The following is a 19,273-nucleotide window of genomic DNA, read 5'->3' on the forward strand; positions in this document are numbered from 1 at the left end:
GGAACAGGCAGCAGATCAGTGTCATTGGACTGAAGAATACATGTTGGGGAGTAAGGCGTAAGAAGACTGGATAGGTAGGAGAGGGATAAGATACGAAGATCTTTAGATGCCAAATGGAGCATTTTGTATTTGATCCTAGGGGCAATAGGGAGCCACCGGGGTTTACTGAGTTAGGGGGGCTGATGCCATTTACACGATTAGACCCGAGCTTCAGGAAAATCACTTTAGTGGCTGAATGGAGGAAGGATTGGAGTGAGAGCAGAACTGAAGCAGGCAGATCCACCATGAGGCTATTGCAATAATCCAGGCTGAGGTGGTAAAGGTGTGCACCAGAATGGTGGCGGTGTCAGAGGAGAGATGGGGGAGTATGCCAGAGATGTTGCAATGGTAAAATCTGTAGGCCTTGGTAAGAGATTGCCTATGAGAGGCTGGATAGTGAGGAGTCCAGAAACACCAGAGGATGGTGTCCTCTAGAGTAATAGGGAAAGTAGGAAGGAGGGGAGGATTTAAGGGGATTTGTTCTGTGAAGTTTGGAGTCAGTCAAAGGACTGCACTTGAGGACCTACCTAGAGGGCCCCATGTGGCCTTGAGGCCACAGGTTCTCCACCCCTGATTTAGGGGGGGGAATCATCCAAGAAATAATTTGGAAAACTTTATAGGACTGTATGTATGCTAGCTTCACCAGATTTATCTTGTGCCATGTGTGTGTGTCTAATATTAAAATGAAATTACATCCACTAAATTCATGTTATCTATTAGTTGGTGGTTGCTGTGAATGTTCAGGATGGAAAGGGTTATGAATTTGTACCAGATTATTTCACAAAGTAAACCCACAAACAATGATTAAGCACCTATTTTGTGCCTGGCACTGGGGATAAAAATATAAAAAAATGGAACAATCCTTACTTTCTAGGACCCTATGATGTGAGGCAGGTAATGGAAAATGTAAGATGAGGCCAAGGGTGTTTTGTTGCTGCCCTTGTATCTGGTGCCTAGCCCAATGCCTAGCACATAGTAGATTCTTAAAAATGCTTGTGGGATTAAATGGTAATTACTTGATAGCTCCTATTTGACAAGTGAATAAACCAAAGCTTGACATAACTCACCCAAGGTTACACAGGAAATGTCAGGACCAGGCTATGAACATGGATCTCCAAAACTCAAGGCTAATACCTCCTAGGGTCTATAGAGATTGGCTTTCTATGTGCCTGAACTGGAATCATAAAGGCCTGGCCCTGATTACTGGGCTAAATACTGAAGTACTTTACTGTGAAGTATAGACCTGCCTCAGGTTAGGCTTGTACCGTCACTCTGATAGGATTCTGGGGAAAGTTATGGGGCCCCAAGGCAGAAGAACACAGGTTATGGCTATGGGGTGGTGGCATGAGTGACAAACGGCTCTATGTGCTCCGTTATCTGCACTGGGAATTAAGGACTAATCGTCTGAGCAAGCTGCTGGGGCCTGGTGACTATGGAGATAATTTAAGGAGTTGCCTATCCCTTGACTGACATAGTGTATAAAATTCTAGAAGCAGCAAATGATCTTACCTTCCTTGGCATCATACCACTTGAAATGCCACATCTCCTCACCCACAACTCTCCACTCGGCTTTGTACTTGAGGATGGGCACCCCGCCTGTGGCCTCAGGCTCATCAAAGTGAACCTGTGCCGTGCTGGAATATGGCTCCACTTCGTCAATGGATGGTGAAGATGGAGTATCTGCGGTGAGGACAGAGCTGGTGATGTGGAGGGGGACCCACGAACCTCAATGTGACTCCAGGCCTGCATCATACTACCGCCCCTGGCTCCCATTAATCTGAACTTGTCTTCTTATAGAATATCCTCTCCTTAAAGAGTGTGTTGTTCCTGACTTCCTTACCAAGCCATTTTAAAAGCTATTGACCCTCATGGCTCTCAAATTCTGTCCTGACTTCTATAATACTCCATCCCTACTAACCCAAGTCTTCTAAAGCTTTACCTTCTCCTCTTATGACCCCAGGGCTTTGCTCCTATTGCCAGCAAAAAGAGGCCCTTCCTCCCCATTCCTAGTTATTTACCCTTCCTATCTTACTCATCCAAACATTCCAAATACCTTTAAGATGCATGAGGGATCCTGTGACACTCACCTGCTTGGACAAGGATGAACTCTAAGGACTCTTGACCAATACGGTTCACTGCAGTACAATTGTAGTTTCCAAAGTCATTCTCAGAGTCGGGGGTCACCTTCAGGAAGAGGAGTGGAAGGATCAGGGTTATCAGTGTCCCATAGTGGTGGCCACAGGCATTGCTGGTCATTGGTTAGTTTTATCCTATTTGGCGTGAGGTTTTTGTAAAGCGAAATGCATTGGCTCCAGGCTTAAATTAGAGCAGGGTAAAGAAAAGAACTTCAGGGAGACAGGACTTCTGATGGTGTGGCAGAGCTGACTCCAGAAATAGGATCCCTATGGCTGATGTGGAGTCTGGAGTCAAGCTCAGACTCTTCTCCAGCCAGTGGTCACCTTAAGCTGGATGAGCAGGAGTGAGCATTTCTGCTGCAGACAGGAGTCTGCCCCTGGTTAGGCCATGCATCTTCTCCTCCCTCCCTGACCCTTACCTCCAGGTAGCTGGCAGAAGGGCTGTTGTAAATCTTGATATTACTGTAGTTGGAGCTTGGCAGCAGTTGCCCATCTCGGAACCAGGAGATGGTGGCACTGGGATAGGCAAATACCTCACAGGTGATGTTGACCTGGTTCCCTTCCCAGGTATACACAGCCACGGGGCCCTGAAGCTTGGGGGCATCTGAAACAAAGGAAGACTTCAGTAGCCTGGCAAGAGACTCTCTGTTGGTGTAGTGGGGTGAACTTGGTAGCACCTAACAATCCTTAAATAAGGAAGGGCTGTGTTCAGGGCAGAACTATCCATCTGGAGAGCTTGACTTACTTATGTGACCATGAGAAGCAGCATTAAACAGAATCAAAGGGAAGAGGGGTTAGTCAGGGATTTGTTTAGGGCTGGAAAGGGGCAGAAATCCTTCTATGATATTCTGGACGATGCATCCAGTCTCCTCTCCAGGATATCAGGAATGCTGCCCAGAGGTTAACATGAACATGGTGTCAGAATCCTAGCAACACTGAATTGCCCCTTCCCTCTATGCTCCTTTCTCAAGCAGTTTCTTACATTGTACTTCGAGGTACATAGCCTGGGAATCCTGGCCAATGGTGTTGCTGGCTGTGCAGATATACTCTCCGGCGTCTGTGTACTGAATACTCTTCAGTGTCAGCGATGACACTCGCACGTGGCTGTTTACCACAATATGCCCGTCCAGAGTCTGAGGGGAGGATAAGGGAGAGAGGGTCAGAAAGTGAGCTGTATGAGGTGAGTGACAGGAGGGAGGGAGCAGTCTAAGAGGGTGGAGATTTCTCTCATTTTGATAAATTTTAGATCCTCTGACCCTCCCCACTGCTGCCCCTAACCTAATATGTCTGAGCCGCACACTAAGAAGTTATGGGAGGCTCAAGATGGCACCCAAGATACTGAAGTGGTGTTTTGGGGAATCAGTGAGTACCAATCAGACTAAAGTTAGGTGTAGGAAGAGCTTCAGGAGGAGGAAGGAAAAGAAGTCCTACTGGGTAGGATCTGGGTAGGGCTTGGGTAAGTAATGCTTAAGGCAAAGTTCTGGCTGGTGGTTTTTCCAAGACTCAAAAACATATCCCTGCCCCCTCCTCCTTTTTTGAGAATCTGTAAGCTCAATGAGACCAAGGGTTATTTTAGTTTTCTCTTTGTATCCCCAGGGTATAGCATAGTGCCTAGCACACGGCAGACAACAAATGCCTATGGATTGATTTTCCAGTAGTCTGCCTATCAGTTTCAGTTCTAAGGAGTTGGCATCCTTCAATAGAAAATTATGATATGCCTAACACTTGCCAAGGAAAACTCTATCTTTACAAGATATTTCTGTTTTCTGCCCCTTTCATTTTTCTATCAAAATATTCATTTAGAATTTTTTTAAAATGCTGAATGTAGGGCCAATTGTATAACCAGCTCATCACAATATTCATAAGTAGCAGAGATTCTTGGGCAAAGACCTAAAAATCCTAACCATCACCGTACTCCTCTTTGGAAATGAGATGCTGCAATTTGCTTCTGAGGGTTCCACACTTATCATTATGAGCCAATAAGAAAAAAAGAGAACTATGCTCAGTCAGTGGATATTGGGATAGTCCTGAGGGCTTTCCCCTTAAAGGTGTAAAAGGGTAAAATTATTTGGTACAAGTGGGTTTCTGGACATGCCACCCATCATTAAAGAGACTAGCATTGGGAAGGGGTGCTGCTATTCTTGAGCTTAAGACAACTTTCTGATTGGGTGTTACAATGCTTTGTTTAGAGCTTCTAGGAATGAAAGACTGTCCTGACTTTGGGATCCCTTTGGCTTGCTTACTTGAGGATGAGAAGGGTGGAAGCTTGGCCCTCAGCAGTTCAGTGTCATAGACTGTCTGCTATTCTGGCTTCAATCAATGACTGAAATAGGAGTTTGATGCATAGCTAGGATCTGTTTGAGGGTTTCTTATTCCCTATGTAAAGAGAATATCTCTAAAAAATACTGTAGTCAAAGAGATAAAATATCTTCCACAGAAAAATAGAACATGGGGTAAAACAATAAAAAGAAAATCAGGGGATGAAGCTCAGGCTATCTGGTAAAAAAAAAAAAAAGCTTAAAAGGAACTTAAAATACAGGCTACTTGGCCTCCTTTCCTTTCCCCAATTTTTTTCTGTATGAAAATTTCTTTAATTTCCTATCAACAGATCTTCTGGGTGTGCTATATGAGGCATCTCGTAACAGATAATAGCGACAAAAAAAAACAAAAAAAAAAAACCCAAAACCTGAGAGAGAAATGAATATGAGCGTTTGTATCCGATGTTTTCGGGTCTCCCTCAGAATTGATACACAAAGATTTCAGTGCTTCTAGGCTTGTTTCCTGTTGGAATGTTTTACTTGGGCACCAGGATTAAGCCAGAGGCATATTATTATCCAAATATTTGGATGCGAATGGAGGGAGAGAAAGATACAAGTCAAGGGCATGGGAGGAAGGGTTATGACTATTCCTTCACTCAAACCCCTTTCCTGCCTCACTTCCTACAAAGCATATGAAAACAAAGTGTCCTAGGACCCCACATTATGAAAAAAAACAGTTTTCTTCTGCGTTTTGTTCTCTGTCTCTAAATGAGACAAAACAGAGGGGAAGGGAAGAAGCAATATCCGGGTCCCTAGGGAGTCATTCGCCTGCAACACAATTATATGAAGAATGAAATATGCTACCTAAGGGCTCTTCTGGAAAACGAAGGGTTCTGCTTTCTTTGGGGCTAAGAGACTGTCATTTATTTAAAATAATAATGCTTTTAGTCCCTCCCCCTCCCTTCACATCTCTACTCCCTTTTCTCCTTCCCCAACATCCAGGGTCAGGCAGAAGGAGATTTGTAGCTGTCCATGAGTGGCTAACAACTAACAACTCATGTTTCTTCTTTCCCATAATCCCAATAATTTCATGATTGAGGTAATAAATCATCTCGCGTATGAACACTAAGCAATTCCTGTGGTCAAAGAGGGGAAGCACGTGAGAGAGGAAGTGCACTTAACCACACTCCTTTCGACAGAAAAGAAGATATGATACAAAAAGAGGACATAATGAATTAGATACAACTATGGCAGCAGGTACAAGTGCAGAAATGAATGTTAATGCCTGGGAGAAGGCAGTAGATTCTAAATACTAAACAGCATTAAATATTTATTTTATCTATGATCTGAACAGGTCAGTCATGTGTCTGTATAGTTACCAATACATCTGAAAATCTAGGAGGATGAATGCATGCAATTTAGCAAAAAAAAGGATTTAGGGTTTCCATAGGCTACATTCATAGGGACTGAAATGTCAAAATTAATCTGAAAAAAATACTGGGGTTCTCTTTGTCATACTCGGGTGAAATGGTAGGTGTTATAAAGCCTTGACCCTCATCTGAAGCAATAGCTTTTAGCTTGTACTGCATTAAAATAACAGGACCAAAGAGAATGACAGGTGTGCTCATGAGTTGGAACTTGGGGATGCAGCACTTGGAATATAATAACCAATACTTGCATTCACTTCTAGAGCTGTCACAAAGGTCTCTCATAATAATAATGGGAATTTAATAGACTGATATTTGATTTTAGTATTGGAACTATATGCCACATTTCCCCAGGAGAAGTAAGAAGCTTCTTTGTGAATCACACATCAAATCTAATTAATTTTTTTACAAAAGTACACTTGTGTGAAAAATACAAAAATGTTAGCACCAAATCACCCCAAGTTCATGAATTTAATTTTAAAAAATAACAGATAAGTTCTTTGATTTGGAAACACTCATATGGGCAAACACCTACCAAGAATTGCCGATGCACTGTTTTGGGGATGGAATGTGATGCAATCATTTTAATAAAAGATTTCTGGTAATAAGGGATATGAGCAACAAGATGAGTTGAGCTGGAAGGAACAAGGGTAAGCTGTCAGGCGTCTGAACTGTTAAACTTTAAGATCCAAAGCCATCCCAGCCAGGTGAGAAACAGAGTGTTCTGTGATTTTAAAAGTGCCTGGATCATGAATTGGGAAAATTAGTTTTTGTAAACTTGATTCCTAGGATATACATATATAATTTCCCTGGCACACCAGGGGAACATGGTAGTTTCAAAACCATAGTCAGCTTCGGAAAACAAAACTTCTCCATCCACTCCCAACATAACTTGCTTGCTCAACTCCAAATGACACTATTGCAAAGGAATATACTATTATGTATATATACTATTGACCTATTCTTTAATCAAACTAAATCACTAATTAGTTGAGTATATCTAATTATTGTAGTAATGTTGGGTTAAGTTATGCTTTCAAATGCTAAGAACTGGCTAGTGGTCAGATAAGCTATACCTCTTGCTTCTCTGGTCGAGTCCACGAAGCCTGGAGAGAACAGATATAAAACACAACAAGAAAGCAGTAAAATTTTACAACATGTTGCTTTAGGTAGTAGATGCATCACACTGCATTCCGTGCACATGCAGCTTCCTTTCAATTCAGGACTTTTTTTCTTTGCCAAGGGCCCGTTTTCAGTAGTGTGTTCACTTCCCACTTTGTTGTTTATGGTTTTCTCATTCATTTTAAGTTGAATAATCTTTGGAAAGCTAAAAAAAATTCCAAGATAATATGCTCTGTTCTTTTGCATTTTGTATCCACATATATGGATATATGTATGTGGATAGGCACATAACACATTAGACTGCACATTCAGAACATCTATAAATATATCTTAGGGGTGCCATTGGACTGTGTCTAATAGTCCTGAACACACAACCCTGAGATATTTATAGAGCAGGTTTCCTCTCTTTTATTTTATTATATGGTGTCACACAGACACGATAATAGTGTTGTGTGCTCATGCATTGTACAACTTCTTGCATGCATTCTATCAAAAAATTAAATTAATCCCATCTTGTAAAAAAAGGCAAGAACCAAAGAGAAAAGCAATGGGAATGGGGATCATGTCATTCCTAAGACTGTGGGTTAGGAAGCTTTGCAGACACCAAGAAATGCTACAGTGAGGCCATTAGGTTTTTCCTGGTGTTGCATGAATGGTAGGCAGGCTCACAACAAAGACTGTCTTTGGCAAGAAACATCGGTTTCTGTTCTGGAGCGAGCCATCGTCCCTGATAATGCCAACTCAGAAACACTAATATTGGTGTTTGGACTTTTATCCTACCAATATCTAAGTTCTTGGATTAATTTAGGGGATCCACTTCACTTAGCCAGGAATCAAAAGTCACCTGCTAATATCACAGTTGCAGTGCTCTTTTTACTGGGTGGTATGGATGGATGAGTACCACTGATGTTCATATAGCGAGAAGACAGAAAAGAGATGAGAAACACAGAGATGGAGCCTGTGGAATGTCAGTCAGCAAATGTATTGAAAGCTCACTCTAGACAAGGAAGGCACTGTAGATAGAATGAGGATGCTAATGTTGGGTTATTTACATGATCTTGAAACGAAGCAGAAAAGGTGACCAGAGGAACATGCAGAGTCTAAAAGAAACACACGATATAGTGTGTCAAAAACTCAATCACCAATTCCACATCACATGGCAGGGCTGGCTTTCTCAAAAACCTGTATCCTAGTATTGTCTTTATGTTAGGTAGGCTTTTTAGTCTGATTCTTCTTGCACTGTTCTGCATATTTAAGAACAGTGGCCATTAATTGTTTTGTTTTGGAGGCAACTGGAGTTAAGTGACTTGCCCAGGGTCACTTTGTAAGTATCTGAGAGCTAGATTTGAACTCAGGTCCTCCTGTCTTCAGGGCCAGTTCTCTAACCATTGTGCCACCCAGTTGCCTCAATGGCCATTAACTGTAATAATGTCTGATTTATGCAGCTTTACCTACTCCCTGCATACCTATATATGATAATAGACTATGCCTTGGTCTTGATAAGACAATTGCAATATATGTGTGACCCATCTTAAGAAAATTTAACCTGCAAATAGCCAAGTTTAGAAAACAAATTTGGGTGGGAATTGTTTTATATTTGACATTTTAAAAGAATTCATCTATGTTTAAGTAGCAAAGTTAGGAATGGACGTAGCATAATGTACTAGACCAAGACTGCTGAATAAATCAGTTCAGGTGGCTACAGGTAGCTCTTCCATAGTATGAGAAAAAAAAATTATAGTAAACTGGGCTGATTTTTTTCATAATCATATCTAGTTTATTTATATTATTCAGATATAAACTTTTTTCCCTGAGCATTCAATTCATCAGAAGAGTTTGGCTTCAGTCTTTCTTTTTTTTCTTACTCTTATCTCCTCAGGAAATTTTTCTTTCCCTTTTTTGTTTCCCCGCCTTTTTAATCCTTTTTAATCCATACAAATGGTCAAGTAGGCTCTTAATGACAAAACTAATGACTTATTTTGAGATTGGGCTTACTCTTCTGAGTGTTGGAAAAGACAATCAACTTCTTTGGTATCTTGCACTTCAGTTTTAAGTCAGTGCCTCACCCTGGCATGGAGGTGATCCTGGCTCCCCAAATGTTGCTTATACTAGTGAAGTGTCAGCACCTGTGGGTCCTACCAGCCTGCAAAGATTCTGACTATGAGTAGAGACCAGCTTAGCTAGGTCTAGAGAAGCTCATCAGCAGGAAACTGATCATGGGATGTTGAATGTTTTTTTTTTTGCATGAAAACTGGAACCCATGAAGACCATCTGTTAGGTAGATTGAGTATCAACACTGATTAAATCATAGACAGTTCTAGATAATGAAGAAGTCTGGTATGTAACACCATATACAGTTCAAAATGTGGCAAAATTACAAATGGATCTGGATAGAAGGGGGTGTTATGAAGATGATACGGAAACATCAACTTGCCATGTATTATTGCAAAGGACTCCCTTTCTATACATGACCAGATTAACCATCATGAATATCAATTTAAACTGGGAGAGGTTGTCATGGTGATCACTAAGGAATCAACTGCTAAACAGTGGATTCTGATCCAGTAATCTTGATGATCTGAAACACACTGATTGGTCTGTTATTTCAACTGTTCTGACAAAAAAAAATCACTTAGTTGCAATTTGACTAAGTCTGGAGATCAATCTGTAAACAAGTCAATATACTAGAGCTATGTATATGAAAAAAGACTGGGGGCTCACTTAATTCCAGGCTTATAACACTTCCATTAAGAAGGCATTTAGTGTTTGATTAGGAAGTCACTGACTGCATGATTGTAACTGTGGCCTTTACTATCTATCACTTAAGCTTCAGAATGATACAAGATTTAACTCAGACATGAAGTAAAAAGGACAAGGTTGGTCAGGATCTGGTGTAAAAGACTTGTGAGCTAAAGATTATTTCAACTGGTTCATACTGAAATTCACTTTATTAAAGAAAATATTTAACATTCCACTGATGTAATTAGAATCTATTTAAAAATTGCTATATATATATATATACACACACACATATATATATATATATATATATATATATATATATATATATATATATATATATATATATATATATATTTTAAATTTGTTTTTGCTATGTAATTTTTCCTTCTTGGAGAAACACTGGATAAACTCATCTAAATGGTTTGGCTATACATATATGTATGTAGGTGTATATAAACATAGATACGTATACATTATATACACATATGTACTCATTGGAATATATGGTATATAGTGTGTATATGTGGGTACATATGTACCCGCATATACATATATAATATAGAAATACATGTATATATATACACACACATATATATATATATATATATACACACACATACATACATATACATATTCAGACTCAGTTTTCTCCTAGAGGGTTGAACTAGATAAACTAGGTTCCTTCTAAATATGAAATCTTATGATTTTATGATTCTTTCTCTTCCAGAAAAACTATTTTTGTTTGTTGTCTTTAATATATCTTCCTGTAAACACTCTTCTCCTTCTGACTTTTTTCCTTGTCTTCCTTTTTTCATCCATAGCTAAATGGCTTTATTCCAGACATTGTTTAAGCCAGCTATATAGCTGTTGAAGCTAAGCTGAAAAAGGTAGAAAATACTTTGTTTAAGATGGAATTGAAGCCCATGAGTAGTAAGGAGATAGTCTCCAGTCCCTTTAAATAAATTCATGTCTAGGCCAGCATGAAGTCCAACCTTGGCTGCTGCAGATTATAGGGATCACTGTCTAATATCTTTGAGAAATCATAAAGGATGAAAAAAATTTTGTAAAACATGTCCTGGTTTTCAAAAACTGAAAATGGGGAATAATACAAACTGTAAACTAGCAAATTTGGTAACAAATGCAGCAAAATCTTAGAAAAAGATTATTGTTGTTATTGTTATAGTTGTTACTGTTATTGTAATTTTATTTTATTTTTCAAGACTGGGTCTCCCTATCTCACCCAGGCTGGAAGTGCATTGTAGATGCCAGATTTTGTATAGTGCTATTGAGACGCAGGACTCCTGAGTTCAAGTTATTCATCAGCCTCAGCCTCTTAGTAGCAGGTATTATAGGTATTTACCACCAATCCTGGTTTGTGAACATTTGGAAAATAAGGCAGTAATCATCAGGAGGCAGCCTGGGTTCACTATGAACAACTCAAGTCACACTCATCTCATTTTCTTTTTTGATAGATCAGAGGAATTCTGTACAAATATTGTATTCAGATTTCAGAAAGGCATTAAAGGAAATTTGTCAAAATAACTTTGTAGACAAGATGCAGAAAAGTGGGCTGGGATGATAGAACAATTAGGTGGATCAGTGGCTGGTTAAATTACTGTACCCTAAAAAGTGCCGACTAAAGGTATTGTATCAGCCTACAGAAGATCTCCAGGGATATGCTGTGCAGCTTTATACTTGGTTCTGTCCTGTTCAACATTTTTATAAATCGTTTAGCTGAAGTTAGAGACATGTTTATCAAACTGACAAAATGCTGAAAGGGATAACTATTATGGTGGATGTCAGAATCAAGATTTTAAAAGATGCTGACAATCTGTAATGATGGGCAGAAGCCAACAACAGATGTGATAGGAATGAATATAAAGCCATACGTGTGGGTTGAAAAAAATCATCTGTACTAGGAGAGGATGTAGAAAACTTGGCTTGATAGACCATAAGCCGGTAGTGTGACTTGACAGCTGAAAAACAACCACAAAACTCATTCATTCTTACATTACTTTAGTAGAGGTGTCCAAAGTAATACAGCAGTATTTCCACTATGCTTTGCATTGGATGAACACATTTGAAGTATTTTGCTAAGTTCAGGGCATCGCATGATGCCCGGAAACACTAATGGGGAGTTGTTGTTCTGTTATGTCAGTTGTGCCTGACTCTTCATGACCTCATTTGGGGTTTGTTTTGGCAAAGATGTGGTTTTGCCATTTCCTTCTCCAGCACATTTGACAGATGAGGAAACTGATGCAAACAGGGTGAAGTGATTTGCCCAGGCTCACACAGCTAGTAAGTGTCTGAGGCCACATCAAAATGATGAGTCTCCATGACTCCAGGACTGGCACTCTGAGCACTATGGTGCTACCTAGCTGCCCCAATGGGTATGCTAGTCTGGGATATCGAGACCATGGGGATATTAGAGTTGTTTTCAAACATCTCAAGGGATGAAACATCATGAAGACAAGTGGACTTATTCTGAGCTGCCTCAGAGGGGCATGGTAGAAGTGACAGGAAGGCAGATTTCAACTCGGTATAAGGAAGAGCTTTCCAATAAGTAGGATGTCTGATGACAGAACGGACTGCCTGTGAAGTAAGCTTGTGAAGTTAGCTCTCTTCCACCAAAACTCTTCAAGGAGAGGCTGCATGGTTATTTGGCATGAGCAGTGAAGAAGGAATTGCTGATCTAGGTAAGATGTGAATCCTGATGCTTGCTAAGGTCCCTTCCAGTTTTTAATATTCTAAGAGGAGCTAGGTGGTTTGGTGGATAGCGTACTGGGCCTGGAGTCAGGAAAACCTGAGTTTAAATCCAGCCTCAGACAACGAACTAGCTGTATGACCCCGGGTAAGTCATTTAATCTTGTTTGCCTCAGTTTCCTTAACTGTAAAATGAGCTGGAGAAGGAAATGGCAAACCACTCCAGCATCTTTGCTGAGTAAACCCCAAATGAAGTCACGAAGAGTCCAACACAACTGAAATGACTCAACAACAAATTCTGTCTGATCTAGTCCTTTAATATGTTTCAAAAAAGCCTTCCTTACTTACATAATTAGTAAAAATTATGTCTTTTCATCTGCTTGGAACATGCCCCTGAATTTAATGAGGAAAAAGTGGCTTCTTTTATAGAAACTCATATCACTACTAGTATTTGGTAATGTTTATATTATGTGGATTAAAGTAAAAAAAAGAATCTTCATTTTGCCTGGAATTAAAGCTGCTTAGACCATTCCAATTATAAGCAGAGAACTGGTAGCCCATATCTGAATTTTCTTAAATGTCACCCTTATAAGATTAAGCAGCTTTCATCTGCGCCATTACTATAATCATGTAAGGAATCTGATACTTTTCTCAATGGTAGCATGTTAACAATATTATGTCATGACACTTAGGGGTTTAGAGAACTTCTGACAATCACTAATGTTACCTTCCATAAAAGTTAAGGCAATACATATTCAAATAAACTATCATAAATCTGGTGTTACTAGGATCCTCCTAATTAGTGAACAGTAAGGAAGACTGGTAACATAAACTAATAAGGTAAGCTTAGTCACATCAAAAATTATTCCATACTATACCCAAGGCATATATATGTCTATATATAATTTATATAGATATACATATTTACTGTTTACCCACCATGCTCATGGTTCTATCTATATTAGGTAGATGGTTTGTCTCCATTCTACAGAAAATAGATTTACATTTTTAATCCGGAACTATTAGCTCATTAAATCAGGCATCCTGGACACAAATCTTAATGATTTTTCTGGTCTGTCTTGGCCTATTAATGTATCTCTGACCTAAGACCTAGGGAGTTTAGAAATTAGTTTATGGTTGTTCGCCCGGGACAGAGATACATTTCAGTGTCCTACTGTGGGTGATGACCTAGATCAAAAGCATACATTTCCTCGGTCAGTTTGGACACATCTATTTACTAAGCAGCAGACCCTCCGGTTTAAGCCCTGAAACAGATACTCAATTCATACAACAAACATGCTTAGAGATGAAATCTGAGCCAGAGATTTAAAAACTCCCATTTCAATGAAGGGATTTCTCAAAATAAACACCGAATTTCCTTAATATTGTCTCTATGATATCAAACAGCACATGTGAAAGTCCCAAAAATACTTAGCAGTTTTTCAGATGAGAATCTAATGGAAAGGGCTCTTTGGAACGGTGGGTTTTCTCTTTGGCTATCTGTTGGCAACGCAGGAGAGTGCATCAGAAGCATACACGTCAAATGGAGATTCCTGACACCATGATTCTATACTGACTCTGCCTCTTTCTTGTTTTTAACTTGATTCTTCTAGAGTTACCTGCAGTCAGGAAGGCCAGTGGAATTCTTTGATTTGTGGTTTTCTAGTCACTAAGGAATCCATTGCCAACGTTTTACACAGCTGAGACGGATTGCTTCTGAGTTAATGATGCCGTTCCGACTAATAATAGCTAGTATTTATATAGTGTTTTAAAGTCTGAAAAGCACTATGATCCTCAAAAATTTGGGGAGGTAAGTGCTATTATCATCCCCATTTCAAAGATGAGAAGACCGAGTGAGTTTCAGTGGCTTGCCCAAAGTGACTTGGCTAAGAATGTCTGAGACAAGATGCAAACTCAAGTCTTCCTGATTCCAAATCCAGCCCTCTACCCATCACATCATCTCTCTGACTGACTAGGAAGAATGGAGCCCTGAAGGACATGTGAGATGAAACTGGTTAAATGGGATAGAAGCAGTGACATTTTGCTTTAAAATTACATTTCTGCATTTGGCCTCATTAAAACCAGTTAAGGGTCAGATAAGAATGAGGTCACTTTATTTTGGGGGGTAGTGTGTAGATTATTGATAACAAAAAGGAACTTTCCAGGGGCATACAAGTTTACATGCCCTTGAGGTAAAATTGCCAACTGTTTTCAACCACCTCTTCCACTGAGTTGTAAAGGGTGTTGAAATGTTCCCTAAACCTCCACTGAATGTAGTAAAGAACGCTGTGTAACAAATTATGCGGGGAAAAAATTCTATTTTGAAACTGCTAATTATTTTTGCCTTTAGAACAAAATGATATTGATATGTGACCAACAATACAGGCAGACACGAAGGCAACCAAAGTTTTGTGCATACAGTACAGAGAGAGCATGAGCATACAATATATAAGGAACAGAATTAACAGGTTCATTTTGGTCCCTGTGATGATGGAGAGAAGCAACCTGACACTGTTACTCAGTGGGTCAGGTTCTTGGCTTTTCCTCATCCCTCACAGCTTCATAACCCCTGAGATTGAAACTCCCCGGCCCTCCTTCTCCCAGAGTCGCTGCCTACCTTTGCTTATACAGGAAGGATTTTGCCCCACTCTGTTGTGACTGGACTTCAAGGGGGTGACATACCAACAAAGTGGGCATGGGAAGGTTCTGGGACTACTCTCTGTGCCCTGGTGACAATATTATGTCTTTCCGCTCACCACAGAGGCCCAGGCACTGTGGCAGACTTGAGTTGTTTCAAGTCTAGGTTCCAAGGCTCTGACAGCCTGGGAGACATTATACCTTTTCTTCGTTGCTGATGTTTCTTGTGGAAGTTCTCCAGGTGATGGAGGGGATAGGGTCTCCTGAGGCCTCACAGGTAAGAGTAATCTGTTCCTCCAACTCCATGGCGGTTTTGTTCTCCACATAGTTAATTTTGGGTTTTGCTGTAAAGAGCAAAAAAAAACATTTTTGTAAGTTAATCTGAGTTTCATCTTCGCTGCAATGAACACCATAAAGTACACAAAAATGCAGAGACATGTTCCCCATCTCTAATGAGCTCACAGCCTAGTAAAGAAGACAGTGTGTGCACAGATAACTATAATAGAAGGAAATATTTGGTAAGTATCACATGAGTGGGAAAGAAAATAAATATTATGGGAGTTCACAAATGAGAGATCACTTCTTACTGGGAAGGCATCATGGAGAAGACGACATTTGAACAATGGGTAAGACATCACTAGGTGGTGATATGGTTGGGGTGGTGGGAGGTCATTTTGTGTGGAAAAAAGTATAAACAAAGAAAAGAACGAGGCAAGTTTGGGGGATATTAAGGAGACCACTTTGTCTAGTGTGAAGGGTTCATGTAGGAAGGCAACATGAAATACTGCTGGAAAGATAGGTAAGGTCAAATTAGGGAGGGGGGGCCTTGAATTCCAGGCTAAGACTTTTGGACTTTGTCTTACCATCACTGGGGAGTCATGCATGGTTTATAAGCAAGGGAATAGCATGATAAAGGCACTATTTAGGGAATATTAATTTGTGACTGGTGTGTATAGGGAGGTTGGGAGAATGTTTGAGAGACCATTGCAAAAATCCAAGTATGAGGGAGTATCAGGTGGAACAGGCATGACAGACACGTATAATAGACTATAAAGGAAGAAAGGGCAGAATTTGGAAAATGATAAGGGAAGCATCAAAGGTGAATCTGATGTTTTAAATCTATGTGACTGGGAGAATGCTGCCAACATTAATGAAAATAGTAAAGTTAGAAGGCAGAGCTGATTTAGTGGGGAAGATGAGTTCATTTCCTAAATGTTTCAGGTATATGCACATGAATACAAACATTTAAAAGCCAAATTAAACATTAGAGAAAATTGAATTTTCTCAATTTAAAACAATCATAGCCTGAAAGCACTGAACCTTTCCCATAAGAACGTGATAATACTGGAAAACCTCACTAGTTTCACTCATTGGAGAGGGGAGGGGATTAATGAAAACTCTGACTTCCAAATTAGAGTAGTGGAATGAAGGTGAGATTTGAAGTCAGGAGAGAACTAGATCTGAATATTGAATTTAGCACTCAGTTGTGTGACCATAAGAAAGCCATACACCTGCTATGGGTCTCAGTTTTCTCATATGAAAAATGGGGGTACCTGCAATTCTGTCTATCTGACAAGGTTAATTTAAGGCTCAAATGAGACGATGTTTATAAATGACTTTTCAGATCTTAAGAGTGCTATAGACATGCCTTATTAGATTACTTTTCAACAATGATTTTTCAAATTTAATTACTTTCAAAGTTCCTATAGTATCTCAAACTAAATTAAAATATCCTGCCAGAATGGATTTTGGTGAGGAGAGGTTTTGAGATCTTTTTATTTGGAGTAAGATGGTGCTTGTAAAGTACATGAAGGTTTGTTTCCAAAAGTAGTTTAAATATGTATCCGTGATTTTATTGACAATGATTTGCTTAGAAAATCATTTTTTGGTAGATAGTAAAAATATAGTGTGATGAAATAGTCACAAATTCCAAACTAATGAGGTTTCAGTATGGCAAGATTATGTTTTTAGCTTGATAAATTTGCAGTCCAGTTGACAGCACACTGGATTCACAGGAGGCTTGGGTTTAAATCCTGGTTCTGTTGCTTACTACCTATGAGACCTGAGCCAAGAGACCTTAGGCTCTCTCTGCCTCAGTTACCTCTAAGGAACCCTCCAGTTCTATATAATTCTATGAAAGATTCATTCCAAGAAGGTGGTAGATCGATACAGATATCTTCTTACTGATCTTCACACTCCCAGAAAGATCAATGTTAGGTATTGTCACATAGAGGGTAATATTATTTCTATACCTATCTAGGTCAAGACCAGAGGTTGTCAAGTTTAAAATCAGCCACCTAGTTATTGAAGTATTTAGCATGCCAAACATCTAATTTGATTTTTTTTTCTCTGTGAACCTGTTGTTTTGATATCTGGAGATAATCAGAGGCAGGTTAAGTTTCTGACACTAAAAGAACATGAAACCTGGAGCTAGAGGCCTAGGTTTTAGTCTTTACCTCTGAAACTAACTAGTTCTGTTGACTTAGGAAAGTCATTTCAACTTTCTGGGACTCAGTTTTCTCATCTGGGAAAAGAAGGGGGTCAACTAGATGGTATTTAAGGTCTTTTCCTCTTTCCCTAATGTTCTCTAATTCTGCATGAGATATAGAATTATACGACATGATCTACTGTGAGTCTGATTTGGACAGACAAGGATGTCTTGGTTTTTAAAAGAGAAACAATGGGAAACGTGGAGAGGAAATGACCATGACATTTTGGAGTTCATGATACCATAAGAAGGGGATGCCAGGAACAGTTTAATATGTATCCTAGACATTAAGAAGACAGATTTCATAAAAGTCAAGGAAGAGATACATGTGATTCTTTGACCTTAAAAGGGAAGTCTACCAAAGAAGGATGAAAGCCTTTTATAAACAGAATTCTAAAGATGTTGTTGCAAATGATACCTATAAGAAAGAAAACAAGAAGACGTTTAAAGAGATGACTGTAAGGAAAACTCTGCACTAGACTTGGATTTTTTTTAAAAGCGATAAATACCAAAGATGGAAATGAGGGCAAATTATAGAGACAAATACAAAAGACTGCTACATTCCTTAAAAACATGTCAGTCTTGTGAAAAATACAAAGGATGAAAAGAAGGGCTTTAAAAAAAGGATAGACTATGGGCAAGAAGGGACAGGCTTGCTGCTTGGGGTGGATAGGATGATGGTAAAAAGTGACACCAAAAGCAGAAATTAATTCCTATTTTGTTTTTCTTTTCTCCATCTAGAGAATTATCTTCATATAAAGAAGGATAAAACGAAAAAAATTGTTAAGGAAAAACTGAAATCCAAGGTAATTGAGCTGATGGTAAGAGAGCACCTGTCCTAAATGAGCTTAGCCCATCTGGCCTAAATGAATTACATTCTTGGGTACTGAAATAACTTGTTTATGAAGCATGCAGAGTATGGGAGAAGTGCTTTGGAACTGGAGAGAGGCACATGGCCTAATTTTCAAAAGGGAAAGAAAGTAGAGTCTTCAAACTAACAGCTAGGGGGGCATCTAATGTTTTGGAGGAAAATATTCTGGAAAAATTCTAGAATGGATGAATAAATGTAACATTTCTCAAACTTTGTTCTGCTGAATGCTGGAGTTACAAAAAGTAGTCAGGAGCTCCAAAAAGAAAAAAAAACCCAAAAGCTGTACTGGCATAAAATCACACCCAGCAAACCAGCCTAATTTGCTGGATCTGTTGGACATGCACAATTTGTGTGTTGATGCAATGTGGAAATCCAATCAACAAGTATTTTTTTAAAGTGTGTACTGTGTGCCAGGTACTAGAAATACAAAGAAAAAAAATTAACTTTTTTTTCAGAGAGCCCAGCTGTTAAACATTTACCGGCCCAACCCTCTACTGCTCTATAAACATTACTTGGGGTCAATAGGAATGCAGTTATCAGCAGACTAGAGATCTGGTAACTGTAGGCTAACAATATTCATAATGATACTAGGCATTTACATACTACTTTAAGACTCGTAAAGTGCTTTACACCTATTATGTCATTCGATCTTCCGGGCATCTCTGGATGGAGACGGGCGATGGCTGCATTCCAGGCATGGGGACAGCCTCGCAAAGGGACACGAAGAAAGCAGGGATAATGTTATATGTGGGGAACAGGAAGGTGGCCAGTTTGTCTAAAGCATAGCAGGAATGAAGAGCAATAATATTATATAAGTGTGGAAGGGCAATCTGGCTCCAGGTTCTCTGTGA

General features: G+C 39.4%; 1 protein-coding gene across 1 annotated transcript in view; it reads right to left on the reverse strand.

Annotated features, from left to right (window-relative positions):
* The window catches only part of NCAM1 (neural cell adhesion molecule 1), a 111,148-nt gene that overhangs the window by 47,890 nt on the left and 43,985 nt on the right, over window positions 1–19,273 (reverse strand). Inside the window, exons 8-13 of the mRNA XM_036743947.1 lie at window positions 15,265–15,407; window positions 6,936–6,965; window positions 3,157–3,307; window positions 2,594–2,778; window positions 2,127–2,223; window positions 1,549–1,719 (exon numbers count right to left, since the gene is read on the reverse strand). Of these exons, the coding sequence (XP_036599842.1) occupies window positions 1,549–1,719; window positions 2,127–2,223; window positions 2,594–2,778; window positions 3,157–3,307; window positions 6,936–6,965; window positions 15,265–15,407 (777 nt within the window). The remainder of the gene's footprint in view (window positions 1–1,548; window positions 1,720–2,126; window positions 2,224–2,593; window positions 2,779–3,156; window positions 3,308–6,935; window positions 6,966–15,264; window positions 15,408–19,273) is intronic.

This window comes from Trichosurus vulpecula, chromosome 2, assembly GCF_011100635.1.
Source record: "Trichosurus vulpecula isolate mTriVul1 chromosome 2, mTriVul1.pri, whole genome shotgun sequence".
NCBI classification, from domain to species: Eukaryota; Metazoa; Chordata; class Mammalia; order Diprotodontia; family Phalangeridae; genus Trichosurus; species Trichosurus vulpecula.